At 42.7% G+C, this 16,787-nt stretch overlaps 1 protein-coding gene across 1 annotated transcript in view; it reads right to left on the bottom strand.

Annotated features, from left to right (window-relative positions):
* Positions 1–7,302: 7,302 nt before the first annotated feature.
* Irag1 (inositol 1,4,5-triphosphate receptor associated 1) overlaps positions 7,303–16,787 on the bottom strand; it is a 112,559-nt gene continuing 103,074 nt past the window's right edge. Inside the window, 2 exon segments of the mRNA XM_063251918.1 lie at positions 7,303–10,606; positions 15,817–15,951. Of these exon segments, the coding sequence (XP_063107988.1) occupies positions 10,363–10,606; positions 15,817–15,951 (379 nt within the window). The 3' untranslated portion in view covers positions 7,303–10,362.

Here is a 16,787-nt window from a genome sequence, read left to right as displayed (position 1 = left end):
GACACATATAACAGTTCATATTTACAAAACATAAGGGTACGGTTTACAAAATTAATCATCTTAACTTTAGCTTTAACAGATTTTCATTTTCATTTTGTCTTTTTGAGGCAGGGTCTCACTATGCCATTTAGGCTGGCCTTGGGCTCACTTTGTAGCCCAGGCTGGTCTTGAATTTGCAAGGATCTTCCTGCCTCAGCCTCCAGAGTGCTGGAATTGCAGGAATGTGCCACCACACCTGACTTACAAAAGAATTTTGACTTTACCATAGTAGTCACCATAGGAGCTCTTCATATAACTTTTTCTTTAGTAATTACCATTGTATTTCGAGGGATTAGAGTGAGTGTAGACTCCAACTTTCTCACCTGAGGAATGCGAGGATATCTTCACCATGCACAAGCAGAATGCATACTGATTTCCCAGAAGAGTTTTCAGGGTTGGCTCTCATAGTTAAGGACGGAGCTCTAGCTTGCAAGCAATGCCTACAGCAGAGTTTTATGCAAAATGAGTATCATTGATAGAAGTAGTATATTAAAAACTAGGGTTTTTTTCTATGGAAGTAATATCACAAAGTTATATATATCTGTGCAGAAAATAGTACAGAAAACAACAAAAAGAAAATGTCTTCTGCACAAACACAGGAAACATCCAGATATCAGGAAAGAGTCCCTAAATATCTCCCAACAGACTCATTACTGTTTGGAGCCACAGGCTCTAGGACCTCAGAAAACATCTGTGACTCTGTCACCATTGTACCAGGCAGAGAGCTGGAATTGTGTCTTCTTCATTGTTGTCCTGCTGCTCACCTAGCACCATGAAAGAAAGCTAGTTTTCCAAAATTTGTCAGTACAGAAAGAAAAGAGGAAGAAAAAATGAATCATGGGCAACAAGGCATGAGAGAAGATATTTGATTTTGGGAACACATGGCCAGGAGGGAAACTGTTGGAGAAAGGAAATCTGCATGATTGCACTGATGCTTTATGAGTTTCTGGAAGTAGGAACAGTTTTATTTTTTATATCCCCACTGAGAAAAGCTGCACTGCCTTTGGAAAGTGATTGGAGATTCCTGATTGGAACTAGCTGCTTCTCTTGTTAAGTGAAAATACCTTCTCACTCAGCTTCTAGGCCAGTGGTGGTGACCCTGTGGCACCCATGCCACAGCGGGCTGTTTGTATCATTGAAAGCTCTAAAAGGTTTGCTGTCACTGTAGGCTGTTAAGCACGGTGGGTTTCAGGAGAATTTGATGTCCGGAACTAAGAGCTGGAGAGCTATTTAAAAGCATTGCCAGACAATCTCTCCCCAGCACTCAGAGGCAGAATGTTCAGGCTAGGAATAAAAAAAGACACGTTTCTGTCCTTTTCTTTATAACTGCTCAGACTGTCATCGAGGATAACCAATAACTAAGGAAGAAAGTTGTACAACTAGAAATTCATCAAATTAAAGGTAAATGAGGAGAACAATAATCAAACTTCAAGGGAGAGCAGGAAGTGTGTCATATCCAGGCCAATTTTGTTATAACCTGGTTATGGAGAATTAGAATAAAAGTCCATAAATCACCAAACCTGATATGAAAGACTGAACTTAACTTAGAAGTCATGGATTTTGAGCTTGATGAAATGTTACACTGCTCATTTAACCTGACGTATACAATTACACATACAGATGCACCTTATTCCTCGTATCTAGATGTTCCCCTTTACAGCTGCTGGCTACTTCCTGCCGTCCACACCCATGAGCGGTTTCTTCATTGTGATTTCTTCCTGCTGTGCTTCCCTCCTTGTCTTGGAACCAGCTGACCATGGACTGAAACCTATACAAATTGTGAGCCAAAATAAACCTGTCCTCCTTTGACTTTGGGTGTTGGGAGTTTTGTCTCAGCAATAAGAAAAGTAACTGAGACAGTATGGTAGACATTTTGAAATGCAGCATGAAAGAAGGAAATAAGGTACAATCCACAGTCCTGAATTGAGGGTGGTATCAATTTTAATATCTAATAATTTGTGTCATCTTGAGCAAGTCAGTGAACTGCTCTGGGACTCAGTTTTGTCATCTATTAAAGAAGTTAACCAAATTAAATGAACTTAAAAATAACATAGCAATATCATGCTATGATATCTCATAGTGCAAGGGTTATTATTTTTATTATCTTTTGCTACTTGTTTATTTATTTATTGGTACCAGGGATTGAACTCATAACATCACACTTGCCAGGCAGGTGCTTATGCCGTTGAACTAAATCCCCAGCCCTTTTTTGCTTTTTAAACATACAATTAACTTTTAAAAATATACACAGGAGAATCCATGTGTTTTACATAGGAATATATACATTAACAAAGCATCTTATACTTTTCCAAAACTCTATTATATCAGTCTGAAATTTATAAATTAGATATATAAATTAAATTTATAAATTAAATATATCAGAATTTTTCAAATGAAATACCTGAAACTACTAGATATGCTAGACTTTTTCCAAAATGAGATGAACAGAGAATATGAATATGGTTTGTGTTAAATAAAGTTTATTGCTTATAGGTTCTAAGATGCAACTTTGTTGTGCCTTTGCAAATAGGACACATCTCTTAAAAAACTGATCAAAAGTTCCCATAATACAGCTCTACATGATAGGTTACAGTGCAACACTGTTCTTCCTATATAATTATAGAAACACTACAGAGTCCAAGAGCACAGGGTGAGCAAAAGAAATACAATCCTGAGCCATCTGAACAAGATGATTTGATGAATCTACAAGGATTGTTTTTAAAAGTATGTATAGGTGGGCAAATGTAATAGTCAGTGTTGCCTAGCTGCTGTAACAAGTCACCCCAAATCTCAAAGGCTCAGTAAACTAAAAGTGTATTCATGTCACAATCCAGTGGTTGGCAAGTGGTGCTGGTGCTGGTGGTAATAGTGGGGTGTATGTGTAATGGGGAGATTTGACTGCTGCAGCTAGTTCAGGGACAGAGCCTCATTCCATCACTCTCCACATTATTCCACTATCACCTAGTGCCTTTGACTCTCTGCAAGGTCCTCACTTGGAGTCAGCCACCAAAGAAGGAGTGAAGAGGAGTGAAGAGGAGGCTGAAGCTGGAGACTTTTAGGGGCCCGGCTGGGGATACATCACTTCCACCAATAGTTCATCAGTCAGGACTTCGTATCGTATTTCTGTCTAACTGCAAAGGAATCATAATCTAGTTGTATGCCATGAGTAAAGGGAAAAATAATTTAGTGAACACAGACACACAATTTACCCTTCTGATCACCCACTATTGGGATCACTGTTCCTCCCACAGGTAGAAAATAGTACAGTGGTGTTGGGGACCACTACCCAGCAGCTCTGAGCAGGATTTAAATTTTACCAATTGGCTTTCTGTGTTTATCTATGAGTCTGTCCTGGGCCTCGGCCCCTTGCCTGGTGATGGGAGCTGACTCATAGTAAGTGAACCTCTATGAATCACTGGTCCTGGCTGAGACCTACAGCAGCCTGTGAGGCCAGAGATACCTCAAAGGGCAAGAGAAGGCCACAGCTGAATATGCCTTGGCTCCAACACTAATTAAGTAAGCTGCAGGCATCTCGCTGCTGCAGTCTCAATCCCACCATAAATGTTATCTTGGAGATAAGATGGTTGTCCTAATTTGGCTTAACTTACTACTTGGGGAAATCTTGGAAGTGACCCCCAGAGATCCTGCTCATTTCCTGTGCTTTCCTCAGTTTCCCTGCCTTTTGTCTTAGTCCTAATAAAAGTGGGCTAATCCAGGAAATGCTTCGTCATAGCCCTTGGAGTCATGAGCTCAACTAAAGGGGTTTGACCCTCCTGGAGTCCTAAAAATCCTACAGTTTGTCTTTTTTTATTTAACCTCCATTGTACATTAATTTGGAAGATCGAGGATCTAGGTCAGGACTTGATACAGTGGTACCATTCTTTGTTTTCTTTTCTTCTTTTTTTTTTTGGTCTTTTTCCTTTTTATTGGTACCAGGGATTGAACTCACGACTGCCTGCTTGCAAGGCAGGAGCTTATGCCGCTGAGCTAAATCCCCAGCCCCCTGTTCTTTGTTTTCAAGGGAAGCAGTTGAAGGTTCTGTCCAGCTCAAATCCACACTCTCCAAGTTAGTCTCAGTCTTCTTTATCAAGTTTATGGCACTTTATAATCTGGTGACCTATAAACTAAAAAAAAATGCACCCCCCCTCCCCACACACAAACACAATGGTGAAGCAGAACCTTGATAGCCTCAATAAAATTTTCCATGTGTAAAAGGTCCGGAACCACACAAATCATCTGGTCATAGTAGTTCTGGAATACCAATGAAGAGACACTACTGTGGACTGGCTGTGGGTTGAGCATCCCCCAAGGGTCTATTGTGATCAGTGGCTTGTCTCCAGGGTGGCAATGTGTGGCAGTAGTAGAACCTTGAAACAGGACCAGTGTGATGCCCATAGGTCATTGAGGAGTATGAGGTATCTCTTATGTGAAGCCTTTAGTAGATTTCACAGGGGGTTATACAAAGAGTAAGTCTGATTAATCTTCTTTTTCTGTGCTTCTTAGCTTGACATGTAACTGCCAACTCCAACACAAAGTATATCCATTGCCTTCACCATTCACCATGAGGTCCTTGCCAGAGCTGACCTGATACAGGTACCATGCTCTTGAACCTCTAACACAGTGAGCTAAATAAACCCCTTCTTCTTCATAAGTATTCTGGGTCAGGTACTTTGTTATAGTGATGAAAAACTGAATAATACAGCCATTGGATCAGTTTTCTATTGCTGCATAACAAATTACCATGGACTTAGTGGCTTAAAACAATACCCATTTATTATTTTATGGTTGCTGGGGATTCCTGGTAGGTCCTCTCTAGGAAAGGACATCTCCTATTGAAGCATACAGGCTGAAATCAAGGTGACACCAGGGCTAGGTTCTTGCCTGGAGGCTTTGGGGAAGAATCTTTTCCAGACTCACTCACTTGATGGCAGAATTCATTTATCAGAGGTTGTAGAAATGATGTCCCTGTTCCCCTCCATGTTCCAAGCAGCATGATACAGAGTCCTCCTCATTCTCTACTCTCTGACTTCTACTTCTATCATGAAGTACCAGAGCAAGCTCTCTGTCTTAAAATGTGGACCCACATGGATAACCTCCTTACCATAAGGCCAACTGTACCATCTAATGGAACATAAAAGTAGGAGTTACATCCCATATTCAAAGGCTCCATGGATTGAGGTGGCATAGCTTTGGGGAGTCACTTCAGAAATTCTACCTAGTGGAGTCACTTGTCCTTGATTAGTTCCTGATTCTGTTTCTGTTCTCTATGGCCCTTGCCTTCCCTCTGGGAAGCCTTTCATTATGCGTAATTGTCCTTGGACATGCTTGAAACAGGTATTAAGGAATATGCTCTCCTCATAGAAAGCATGGCTTTTGCAGCCTGCTTCCTGCTGGTGTAAGTAGAGAATCCCCAAAATTGTCTTATAGCTTGAGCAACAACTGAAGGAGATTTTAATCCTGGTTTGTGTTTCTCTGTAAATGTGATTTTCTTACAAACTTAGTTGTCTGATGTATTTGCTTCCATGCACCAATAATCATATTCCAAATCCTCTCTAGTCATTATTCTATAATGTATTTCTTTGTTTTCCTCTCTTTCTCTCTCTCTCTTTCTCTCTCTCTCTTTCTCAGTCATTCTCTCTCTTTGCCTTAATGGTGACCACACAAAATCCACTGAGAACACCAAATGGAAAGGTCACATCCTAAATCTATTCTTTGCCAAGACTAAGTTGATCTCTTCAAATGAGAAATTTTCTCAGTTCTTTTCCTCAAAGCTCTTATCAGTCTGTTTGGGATTTGTAAGGACTCTAATTCTTTAATCCTTCAAAGTCCTGAATTCTCTGTATTATTTTTCAGTTTTCTTCTATCCAATTTTTTCCTAAGTGCTTCTTTCTCTTATAATATCTTGAGTAAGATTGTAGCTGCATCCCACAGAATGCAGAGGCATCTGGCTGTTGCTCAAGTTGCTTTTATTTTCAAACTCAGGAATGTGACACTCTACAGTTGATGCTAGCACACCCCAGTGACATGCAAACCCAGCATCTCCTTCATTCACTCTGTCAGGTTGCATACAAGGAGCAATACATATGGCCAGTAGAGGATTACAAACTCCAACACTTCATTCCTTCCAACCACACTTCCAGTGATGGGCTACCAATGGGCTGCTTTTCAACTTATTGTAGGTAAGACCTTATCAAGGATTTTTGTTTTAATCACTACATGGTTCACCATATTTCCAGCCCTCGATGTTAGATTGTTTCTGATACTAAGCTACTGTTTAGCCAGCCAGTTTTCACATTGCTGGGACTTAATACCTAACATCCATCACTTAAAGTAGGGAAGTTTAACTTGGCTCACAGTTTTAGGGGATTCAGTGGTTTTAGACTGTCTCTGAGGCAGAAATATCGTGGTAGAAGTGTGTGGGGAGCAAAGATGCTTGGTTTACGGTGGCTAGGAACCAGAACAGAAGGACAGTGCCAGAGGGCAAGGGGCCAGAGACCATACATGGTACCCAAAGACGTGTCTCCATGACCCATTCAGACACAAACAGAAATTTCCGTCACCAATCCCCTGGACAGCTCCCAAAACATTCACACTGACACAACGAAGTTTAACCATCACAGTCACTAGCTTTTGGAATTTTGGAATTTTATAAAAGCACATTTTGAGTTCAAAAATACACCTTAGCCAAGGTAGGTTAGTTGCTATCACAAACATTGCTGAATCTCAGTCACTCAACAGGCTTGTATTTTACTTCTTGCTATGTCACAATTTGATGTGGTATTCATCAAAGACCCTGCTCTATCCTGTGGTTCTAGCATCTTATCAAGTTTCATAGATCTCAACATAATGCTCATTTTGGTACACACAAAAAAAGAAAAGGATGTGTAGTACTGGGCAGGATATTTTGTTTTAGGAAACTAGATCACAAAGGTCCACATTCCCCTGTACCTGGCTACAAGAAAGATAAAAAATATAGGCAAGCTGTGGAAATGTGGTTATTTGAATTTTAGTAGTCTTTATTATAGCAAAGTATATTTTAGAAAATCATAGGCCAGGAAATCACAGGAAACTAGGACTAGCAATGGGCAAGGAATAAACAAGAGGGCCTGACCAGCTTCTGCTGGTAGCTATAGTACAATGATCCAGTGCCTGGGTACCTCTGCTTTGTTCTGGAAGGCATAAAATATTCAAAGGGGTCTGATTCAAGGTTGGAGTAAGATTGTGGCTCAGCTCCATGAAATGAAGAGGCATTTGGCTGCTGTACAAGGTTTGGAAATGTGCTTTTATTTTCAAACTCAGGTATGTGACACTCTACAGTTGATGCTAGCACACCCGTGTGAGGTTTAACAACATTAGGAACTGACAGCCAGTGATATGCAAACCCAGCATCTCCTTCATTTACTCTGTCAGGTTGCGCACGAGGAGCAATACATATATGGCTTTGTCGTGGTCCGAAAGTGAAGGTCCTTTTAGGAAGTGACATCAACAATGGTGCAAACAACATATAGTATCTCTTTGCAATTGCAGGTAGGCAACCAGACTTCTTGGGCTAAGCAGAAATGTCAGATTTCAGAGGCAGTTTGAGGGGAACTTTATTTCAGATTGATGTCACTTTGGAAATACAGGGCCTGTTCCCGTTTTGTAATTGCTTTGGCAGCAGCTGCAACTGCATCAGGTTGATTTTTGCTTTCAGTCCTTGTAAGTATGGCTACTCATGCTACCTCTCAGAAATGCCCTTTTCCCAGACTTCTCTCATTCTAATGGAGCAGTGAGGTAAAGGCCTCTGCCCAGGGCTCTCTCAGGCTTTCCTGGGAGATTACTGGAAATGCAGGAGCTCTCTGACCCTGTTCTTGCCTTGTCTCACTTGGAAATGGGGTTGGGAAACCTGGGCCAAGTGGACAAAGGGCCAGCTCAGCCTAGTTGTTCTTTCAGAGAGGTCAAGATTGGCTACTTAGAGTCCACCTCAGGGCCACTGTCTCTGGATCTCCATTCATATCCTGTCTCAGGGGGCTCATGAAGCTAAAGGTCCTTCAGTTGTACATGGCCCTCTGGAAGAGGCTAGGTAAATCTACTTATGTCTCCAAAGTCTCTCTGCCTTAATCTGCAACTCTTGACCTTAACGGCACATCCTTGGTCAAGCCTGCTATTTCACTCAGCCATTCTCCAGCCACTGGTAATTTATGCACCCCCCCCCTCCGTAAACATGTGGTTTTAAAGTGGGACCTAGTCTATGGGGTCTCCCTGAAGGGAGTGATTGCATTGAGCCCAGTCTTTGAGCTTGGTAATGGTGTTGCTGCTAGCCTGGTTTCATTCTTATTCTCTCAGAGTAGACTAAGGAATACTAGAGTAATCTTAGAGCAAGAAAACTATCTTTTCTCATGGAGATGGAGTGAGGATGGTGCCAATATTGGGAAAATCACAAAATACTAGCTGTCCCACAGTGCTCTCCACCACTTGGAATGTTTGCTTGTTCTTTTGACCAACATTTAAAGACACTCTCCCAAGCATCAGCCACCATGTTAGGCACCTACCCAAGAGATGGGTAAAACATGGTTCTTGTCTTTGAGCAAGAATGCTCAGAGAGACAGATACATAAATAAGTTATGGTGATAGATTGTAGGTACAAGTCAATGCCAAAAATACTTGACAAGTCCCAGAAAGCACAGAGGAGGGTGTGACCCATTTTGTGGGGAGTGTGGTGGGATCTCATGAAAGTCTGTAAGGAATGGTAATTTTTATACTTGGTCCCCACGAGTGACTAGAAGAGAAAAATTCAGAATAAAAGTACAGAGGTGGGAGAAAAACAGTTTAGTTTGAGAACCAGAGGTGGTTAGGAGGGCTGAGGGGCCAGCTGGTAAATGGAACCTGAAATGTAAGGCATCCAGCTAGGAGACCCTGGAAGGAGCAGTTATTTAGTGCAGGCCGAGGAATGCGGCCCCTGCAGCCAGCTTCATGATTTACTAGCTGTGTGTTCGCACATCTTTTTGTTGTGTTTCAGCGTCTTTATCTGAAAACACGACAAGAAAATATCTACACAGAGGAATTTTCTTACGGTGGAAGTGAATTAATACACACAGAACACTGAGAATAGTGCTTGGATCATAGTAAGTTCTATATGAGTGTTAGCAGCAGAAGCAAACAATAACAAAAACAATCACAACAGAAGCCATCCGAAAACCAACATCCCCTGTTCCCCCCAACTGATGAGGACAGACTGAAGACAGTGGCTGAAAAGATTGGGGACAGACATAAAACTGGAGATGGGATGAGCTTCTTCATTCAATACTGACTAGCTGGGCATATTCTGAAGCACACCCTTGGGCGGGGAATCCCATCTGAATGGAAGCCCTAAGGTGCAGCTGCCTGTGCAGGTGAACACCACACAGAATGAGAGGGCTGAACTCAGTGTGCAACAACTGAGACAACTGCTTTCACAGGGAGAGAAAAAGTAGGAAATAGATCGCACTGTACAGCAGTTTAGACTTGGCATTTGGCGTGGAAACCAGCAAGTTTGCCATTACAACCATAGGGTTTTGTGTTTTCCAAACACCTTCAGTCCGTGCAGAGAGCTCACTGTACAGTGCCTGGTCACTTCCCCACACAGTGAAAATCGCTGAGTAGGTTTGACACACATCTTTCTTGCCCATAGCACATACCCAGAACACACATTCAGGGGGTTGTTGACTTCATGCACATGCATGCATCTAGTGTGTCTGTCTTGTCTGCATGTGTACAGACTCGTATATATTAATTCACATTTTCCCATTTCATTTCAAGCACTAAGCTATACATTTTTCCCAGAAAACTTTCCTACTCTGTGAAAAGAAACTGATTCCCAAGGAGGGAAGGAGAGGCCAAAGGATAGCCATGGAAAATGAGATGGGACGTGGGAAGATATTCATGCTGGGACTCCAAATTCCAGGTCTGATCCTTAGTGTCAGTACTAGCTGCTAAGCACAATTCTTCCTGATAACCAACTGCAGAAAGGAAAAGGGGTAGAGTGAGCTTCTTATCATCCTCCTCATGGAAGGTGTTTCAGTTCTCCCCTGCCATCTGAGCTAGGGACAAGAGACCATCTCCTTGGCTAGAGCTCCTCGGTGTAGGTCACTTCTTTGTCCATAGGAGGCTTTCCCAGGGCAGTTTTGTTGATCCTCCAGGAACATCATGTTACTGTGTATGAATAGCTCCCCAGAGGTGCCAAGTATGAAAAGAAGGCCTCCTTGTTCCCTGATGAGGGGGTGGTGTCACACTTGGGCCTGATACATTCATTATACTTGGGGGCTGAATACACTGGATCATGGCATTGACTAGGAATCAAGTTTCCTATTGCTCTGTAGGCTGCTCGTGTTGGAGTCCTGAGCTCCACCAGGAGTCCCTCTGGGTTGCCGAGCAAGTGGACCTTTCAAGGGGCCCATCGGCTTGCTCCGCACAAGAGTTATAGGAATTGTAGAGCCCCAGCACGATAGTCAAGATCAGCATCACTGCAGCCATCATCCAGATCACTTGCCAGTGCCGACACAGTTTGGGATACATGACTTGCAAGAAATGGACCAATTGTTCAAGTTTGCTGTCAATGAAAAAAATAGGTGGAGGATTTTAGTGTGCTTACATATATAATTCCTGAGCCTATTCCTCTCTTCCTGGGGTTATCTTCTGTGCTTTCTAGAGCAACAGTTCTTAAACCCAGCATTGCATAGAATCAGGCAGCAAATTGAAATACTCTAGGCTTTCAAAATGATAATCTCCAAAATTATGATCTAAGAATCTATAGTCAAGTTGCCTTGGTGATTTTGATGCCACCCAGTCCCTACCCTTGATGGTTGGAGCAAGTGGTCCAGAACATTCTGACTTGCTTGATCACGCATCCATTCACTGATTTCCTCATGACATGACTATTAATATCTGCACTGTCCTGAAACTATGGTACTAGGTTGGCTGATTCATATTCTCATGGATCCAGACAAGACCATATCTTCTCTGCATTTGGCTGTATTAGTGATCAGTTCCAAGTTTGAAATTGTCTCTTGGCTTGATACTAAGGCATACTTGTTCTCAGTTCTACCTCCAATTGCATCCACAGTAGAAAAAATGTGCTCAACTCTCAGAAGCAAACTGATTTCTGGCGACAAAAGACAAAGGATTGGATCAACCTCAAGAGCTGCCTTCAAACACCCCAAGGGCAGCCAGGAGACTGTTAACTTCTGGGTGGCTCATTTGAGATGTTTTCGCATCCTCATTCTATTCATCCTGTAATTTCTTCCCCCCCTTTTTTTCTTTGCTCTCTTCTCTTTCTCCCTTTCTTGCCTTTCATTTCTCTCTGCTTTGTGCTTCTTTCCCTCTTCAATTTCGCTCCTTTTTTCTATTGCTTCTTCCCAGCTGCTTTCCCACCTATCCTCTTTGCATGTGGCCTAGTAAGAAGACATTCAGTTAAGGCTCCGTATCTCTCTGCAGAAGCCCTGGACACTTTATCAAGCTAGAATTTCCTCCTGTTTTTAATGCCAGGCTTTTAAAGTTATGAACAATGAGAATATTAAAGTTTCCCAAACCAAAGAGTTGGGAACAAGTCAGAAGGTCTCCTTGCAGACCCTGGGGCTCATACACCCGAAGCACTACACAGGCCAGCTGCTGAGAAGCAGGGAGCACCAACACAGAGCCAGCAGAACTGATGGCTTGCCATGGACTGGAACCCTAACAAATACCTTCCTTAGAAAGGATGCCCAGAGTGCTTGCCTCAGAGGCTAATGCTACAGGAACAGTGATGGGTTTCTTAGCTATGTGGGAACCTAATCAGGTCATTTTCGCAATTGAGCAAAGCAAAAGAACATGATCTGATGTGAAAATCATTAGCTATTTTCACAACTGTTAGGGAGAGCTTAGAAATGCAAGCTTATTTTCTTTCAGTTCCATTTAGAGTCTTTAGATTCTCTTTAATTTTTTCTTTTTTTTTGTCTTTTTCATTTTTTATCGGTACCAGGGATCGAACTCACGACTGCCTGCTTGCAAGGCAGGCGCTTATGCCGCTGAGCTAAATCCCCAGCCCGATTCTCTTTAATTGAATGCCAAAATGGAATCATGCCTTGATGGAGCATGGAGCTGCATTTCCATGCTCAAAACAGACTTCCAGGGTGGGGAGAATCTCTCTCTAAATCTACTCTTTAAGTGAGACTACAAAAGAGGAAGCCAAAACCTGGCTTTGTGATCCTTACTTGATCACCCATTTCTAGCTTATAAGAGAGGTTAGAAATAGAATTAAATATTTGGTTGTTGAGTGAACGTCTGTTTTTTAAGAATTATTGGAAAAATGAAGGGTCTTGCCTAAATATCATTTCATCTCTGTAGAGCCAGTTTGAACAGGTGGTGGGAGAGAATACAAACTGTTATGTTGCACATATGAGTCCCAGTTGTTCAGTTATTACATGAATTTCAGAAGACTGTTAACTATTTTAACATTGTTAAAATATTGGGTTGATTCACCCAAAATTCCTTTAAACTGAAGGTTCCAGAGTGAAATATTTATAACAGATTCATAACAGATTATATTCTTCCATATTATAGAGAAAAAACTTAGATCAAAGATGTTTGATGTTGAATCTCTTAAATAAGGGCCAGGTGTTGGGCTTAGCACAGTTTTTAGGATACACTAAGTAGGACATGGAACATTTGGTAATTGTGGACTTTGTTATCAAGGTGCCAAACTTTCACAAGGACTCATGTTTGAGTAAGGTGCTTGCTGGCCACTCTGGCCTAAGGGATTAAAGTGGATAAGGACCACAAGCCACTGAAGGTGACAGCTTCTGACCCAGACTGGCTGCACGTGAGGTCATTATGACCATCAGTGGGAAGTTTCTATGACTGCACTGTCAACCTTTAAAGAGATGATGATTCCATACTGCTGAGCCTAAAAAGGTGAGATCACACCCCTTGCAGAAGGATGAAGACACTTCTGAGGGTTCTGCTCAAGCCTGCTGTCCCCTGAGGAACAGGTATATTCCCAACATCAAAAGTAAATGTGGGAGGAAGCAAAAAATGTGAGACAAAGCAAAGCTCCCAGAATCAGTAGGACCAATAAGACTCCCTTGAGTGGGCTGGGGATTTAGCTCAGCGGCATAAGCTCCTGCCTTGCAAGCAGGCAGTTGTGAGTTCGATCCCTGGTACCGATAAAAAAGGAAAAAGACAGAAAAAAAAAAAAAAAAGACTCTCTTGAGTGATACTGTTACAAGCAGCCATTCTCAAGTGCTGATGACCAGCTGGGGAGCAAGGGACCCAGCCAAAGTCTCATTTTGAGGTTTCACGAGAGGAGGGACTGCCAATGGCCTGAGACTGAATTGGCAAGATAAGGCCTGTGCTTTTTAAACCAGGCTGCTTATATTTCATGTACTCTCTTATTCTGTTTATTTCTCTTTTGTTCTTTCTCTGTGTTTGGAAGTGTTAGTTAGAACTTCCAGCCTGTCTTAGCCACATTCAGGGTGCCAAGCGAAGGACTTCTGTCCAGGCTTGGGAATGATGAGATTAAGGGGAGGGAGAGTGCATGGTGGCCTGAGAAACAAGAGCTGAGGGCCCTGAGGTGGAGGAGAAATGTAAGGAGCATAAGATCCAGCTGCTTGGGTAGGAGCTGTGCTTCCATCACTAAACTTGAGGTTCTCCCATTCGGGGAGGTAGTGTACCCCAGCAAGTCTTATTCTCAGCGGGGATACATTTCCCCACTCCTCCCTGATGGCTCTGCCCTTACGTAGTGGGGTTGACCTAGGCAGGTTGAGACTGCTTACTGGTTGAGTTTTCCACAAGTGGGCTCTGTGGATGGCTTCTGCATATTTTGTGCCATAGCCATCTTGCTTTTGGTCTTCAGTTTATTACTTTATTCATTGTACGTGGCTGATTTCCACCATTTGCCAGCAAGGGTGCACAGTCACATACCCTTTTCCATGTTCAGCAGCTGAATAGATAATGAATCATTTTGCCCAGATCTGCTGTGTACCCCAAGATAGCCTGGGGACCTAAAACAGATTTTAATGAAGTGTTCCAAGGTTGCTATAGCTACACTTTTAAAATCAAATTTGTGGTTTAAATGTACAGATACAGACAACAGAAAAGAATATATGAAATTAGGCTGTCCTGAGAAACCAGGGTGCTGATGTGACATCTATTAGGGCAGAGTATAGCTCTTCTAAGGGCCCAGTGCATTCCGTCCCCAAGCACATACTTCTATGGCATAATCCTGGCCTACTGGGGCTGAGACCTCATTACGTGGAACATCCTGGAACCAAATGAGGTTATTTCTACTATTTTGTGTGCTAAAGGCTAGGTGGGACTACAAATGGGACAAGATGGGGGGGGGGGTGTACCAGCTGTGCCCACACATTGTATTTCCTATAGGAAACAACTTGAGTGACTTCCCTTGAATGCAGAACAATTGCTGCAACTTTGATTATATGGAGACTTATTTCCTTACACTGATATGTACAGAGCTGACTATGGTATTTTCTTCTTTCTTTAATTGGCTCTAAGCATTGCAAATAAGGCTATCCAGGTACTGGTGTGTAATCTCTAAAGCCATCAGACAGTCTCCTGTTTCCTGGAATAGTGCTCTCTCTAAAATATATAAGCACGGTGGGAGGATGGTGGGCAGTCAGCTCCATGAATGTCAACTGGTTATGAGTCCCGAGATAAAGAGGCTATGACTTCCCGGGGCACAAAAGTGTACACATCAGAAACGGAAGCAACAGCCTCCCAAAACAATTCGTTGCTACCCTATTTAAATTATGCAAATTGATCCTTCTGTATCACCTTACCTCTGCATTTTGCAGAGATGTTTTTCTCCCTACCTGGCCCCGCCAGCTCAGGTTACTCACATAGTTCCCGCCATCCTCACTGTCATTTATCCTCGAGCTACCCCCTTCTTCACAAGATAATAAATTCTGGCAGAGGCCTTGGATCAGGGCCTTTGTCTGCAAGTCCTCACAAGGATGGGACTTAGGACTTGCTGGCTGCCCTTAACTTGGAATATGTCCAAGTTACTCTCACCATGGGTTGCATTGGAGGTGGTAGATTGGAATTAACTTGCTGGGATTCCAATAAGGTCTCAATGGAATTACAAACATAACTTTTTGGACTGTGAGGAAGACTACAAAAGGGATTACAATACTTGGATGACTGCACCTGATATTTGGGATTACAATATTTCCTCCCTTGAATTAAAGAAAAATACTCTTGAAATAGTATTTTTTAAAAAGAAATACTACAAATATTTTCAGTCTGAAGTGAAGCTACTCTGCAGATTTCCAAGCTTGTTTGGCCAGCGTGGAAGGGGCCTGCTGGAGGCTCACCTTTGCCACTGAGCATAGTTTACTCCAGCCCCATGTGTTTCCTCGGCCCCTAATCTTACTTTTGTAAGAAATGCTCTCTGGAGTTTCAGGCCAGCAGCAGGTCTTGGCTCTTCCACGAGGCTCTGGAAAATGAGCTGACCATAGCTGGGCTGGAAGGGGCCCACTCTCCTTCACTCTTCCTCAGCTCCTTAGCATCTTGATTGCTGCCTGCCCTGCCTAGGACCACATCTGACCCCCACCTCTTGCAAACATCCCATTGTTAACTCTTTTGGTTCTCGACTTTCTCTACCTCCTCTCGCACGTGGGTCTTTTTAGTTTCTCCTGGCCATTATTTGGGCCTAAGACTCACTGCTTTCCTGGGTCAGCATTTTAAGACATTTTGTGAAGTTTAATAATTGTATAAATTTTAATTCATTTTCAGCAATGTAAAGAGCTCCAAATGCAGGTTTCCCACCTGCTTTTCTGGTCCTTTTCCTCTTCTTCAGTTTCTTCTATCTCTTCAGGTTCCTCAGGACTTTCACTCTTTGGTTCTTCCTCCTCTTCCTTCAGATCTTGAAGTTCTTTGGTCTTTTTTAAACCTTCCTGATATCTGGAAGGCAAAAAAGGAAAATATGTGTCTGAAAGGGCTGACTGTGGAGCATCTGTTCCTGAATTCCTAGAGGAGGGGACTTGAGTACTTCCAAGGATGACGCAATTCCTGTGGTTCCACACAACAGGAAAAAGCTGGGGAACTCTGTTGAACTCCTACATGGCCCATGTCAGTACAATTTCCCCACACTCCCAGGTCATCCTTCCTGTTTATGTGATAGGTGACACACTGACAGGGGAAAAATGGGAGACAGGGTCTCTTGATTGAGTTAGTCTACAAAACATTCAGTAGAGGTAAGACTGCATTTAGTTTCTGTATAACTTCAAGCACTGGGATATTTTTTGGAAGTGCCGGAGCTCAAGCTAGAAAGGTACTCAGTGGAGGAGTTTGACCTCCATGCATTCTGGGCAGAGAACACCTGTGGGTGAAAAGATAGGCTTTCCAAGAGAGGCCCTTCTATCTCCTTCTTTCTGGATTAGTTTTACTCTAAATGCACTCTATTTGTTTGACCTACAGCTGGATGTTTAATTCTAGCACTTTGGTTGGACCAACTCCATCACTGAGGTTGACTGTCACAAAGAAGCCCCCCCAGGTTCTGACTAACAGGAAGCTGCATCTCTCTCAGCAGCCATTGCCACAAAAGGTGGGAGGTAATACTGTACCTTGAGGCCTGTGGCTGGGTCCCTGACGACTGACAGCTGACCCTTAGATGCTACCGAAGTTCAATTAGACAAAGGGACACTGGTTTACAGGAAGAAGGGGTGCCCAGGGCAGTTCTAGGAAGCAGCTTTACAGCTGCCTATGGGCACTGTTGGCAGCAATGTGACCACACTGCA

Source organism: Cavia porcellus, unplaced genomic scaffold (assembly GCF_034190915.1).
Source record: "Cavia porcellus strain 051 isolate PalLab524CR breed Dunkin Hartley unplaced genomic scaffold, mCavPor4.1 scaffold_6, whole genome shotgun sequence".
Classification (NCBI taxonomy): domain Eukaryota; kingdom Metazoa; phylum Chordata; class Mammalia; order Rodentia; family Caviidae; genus Cavia; species Cavia porcellus.
Note: the sequence above shows the minus strand (reverse complement) of the source record. Positions and strands in the feature narration are given on the sequence as shown.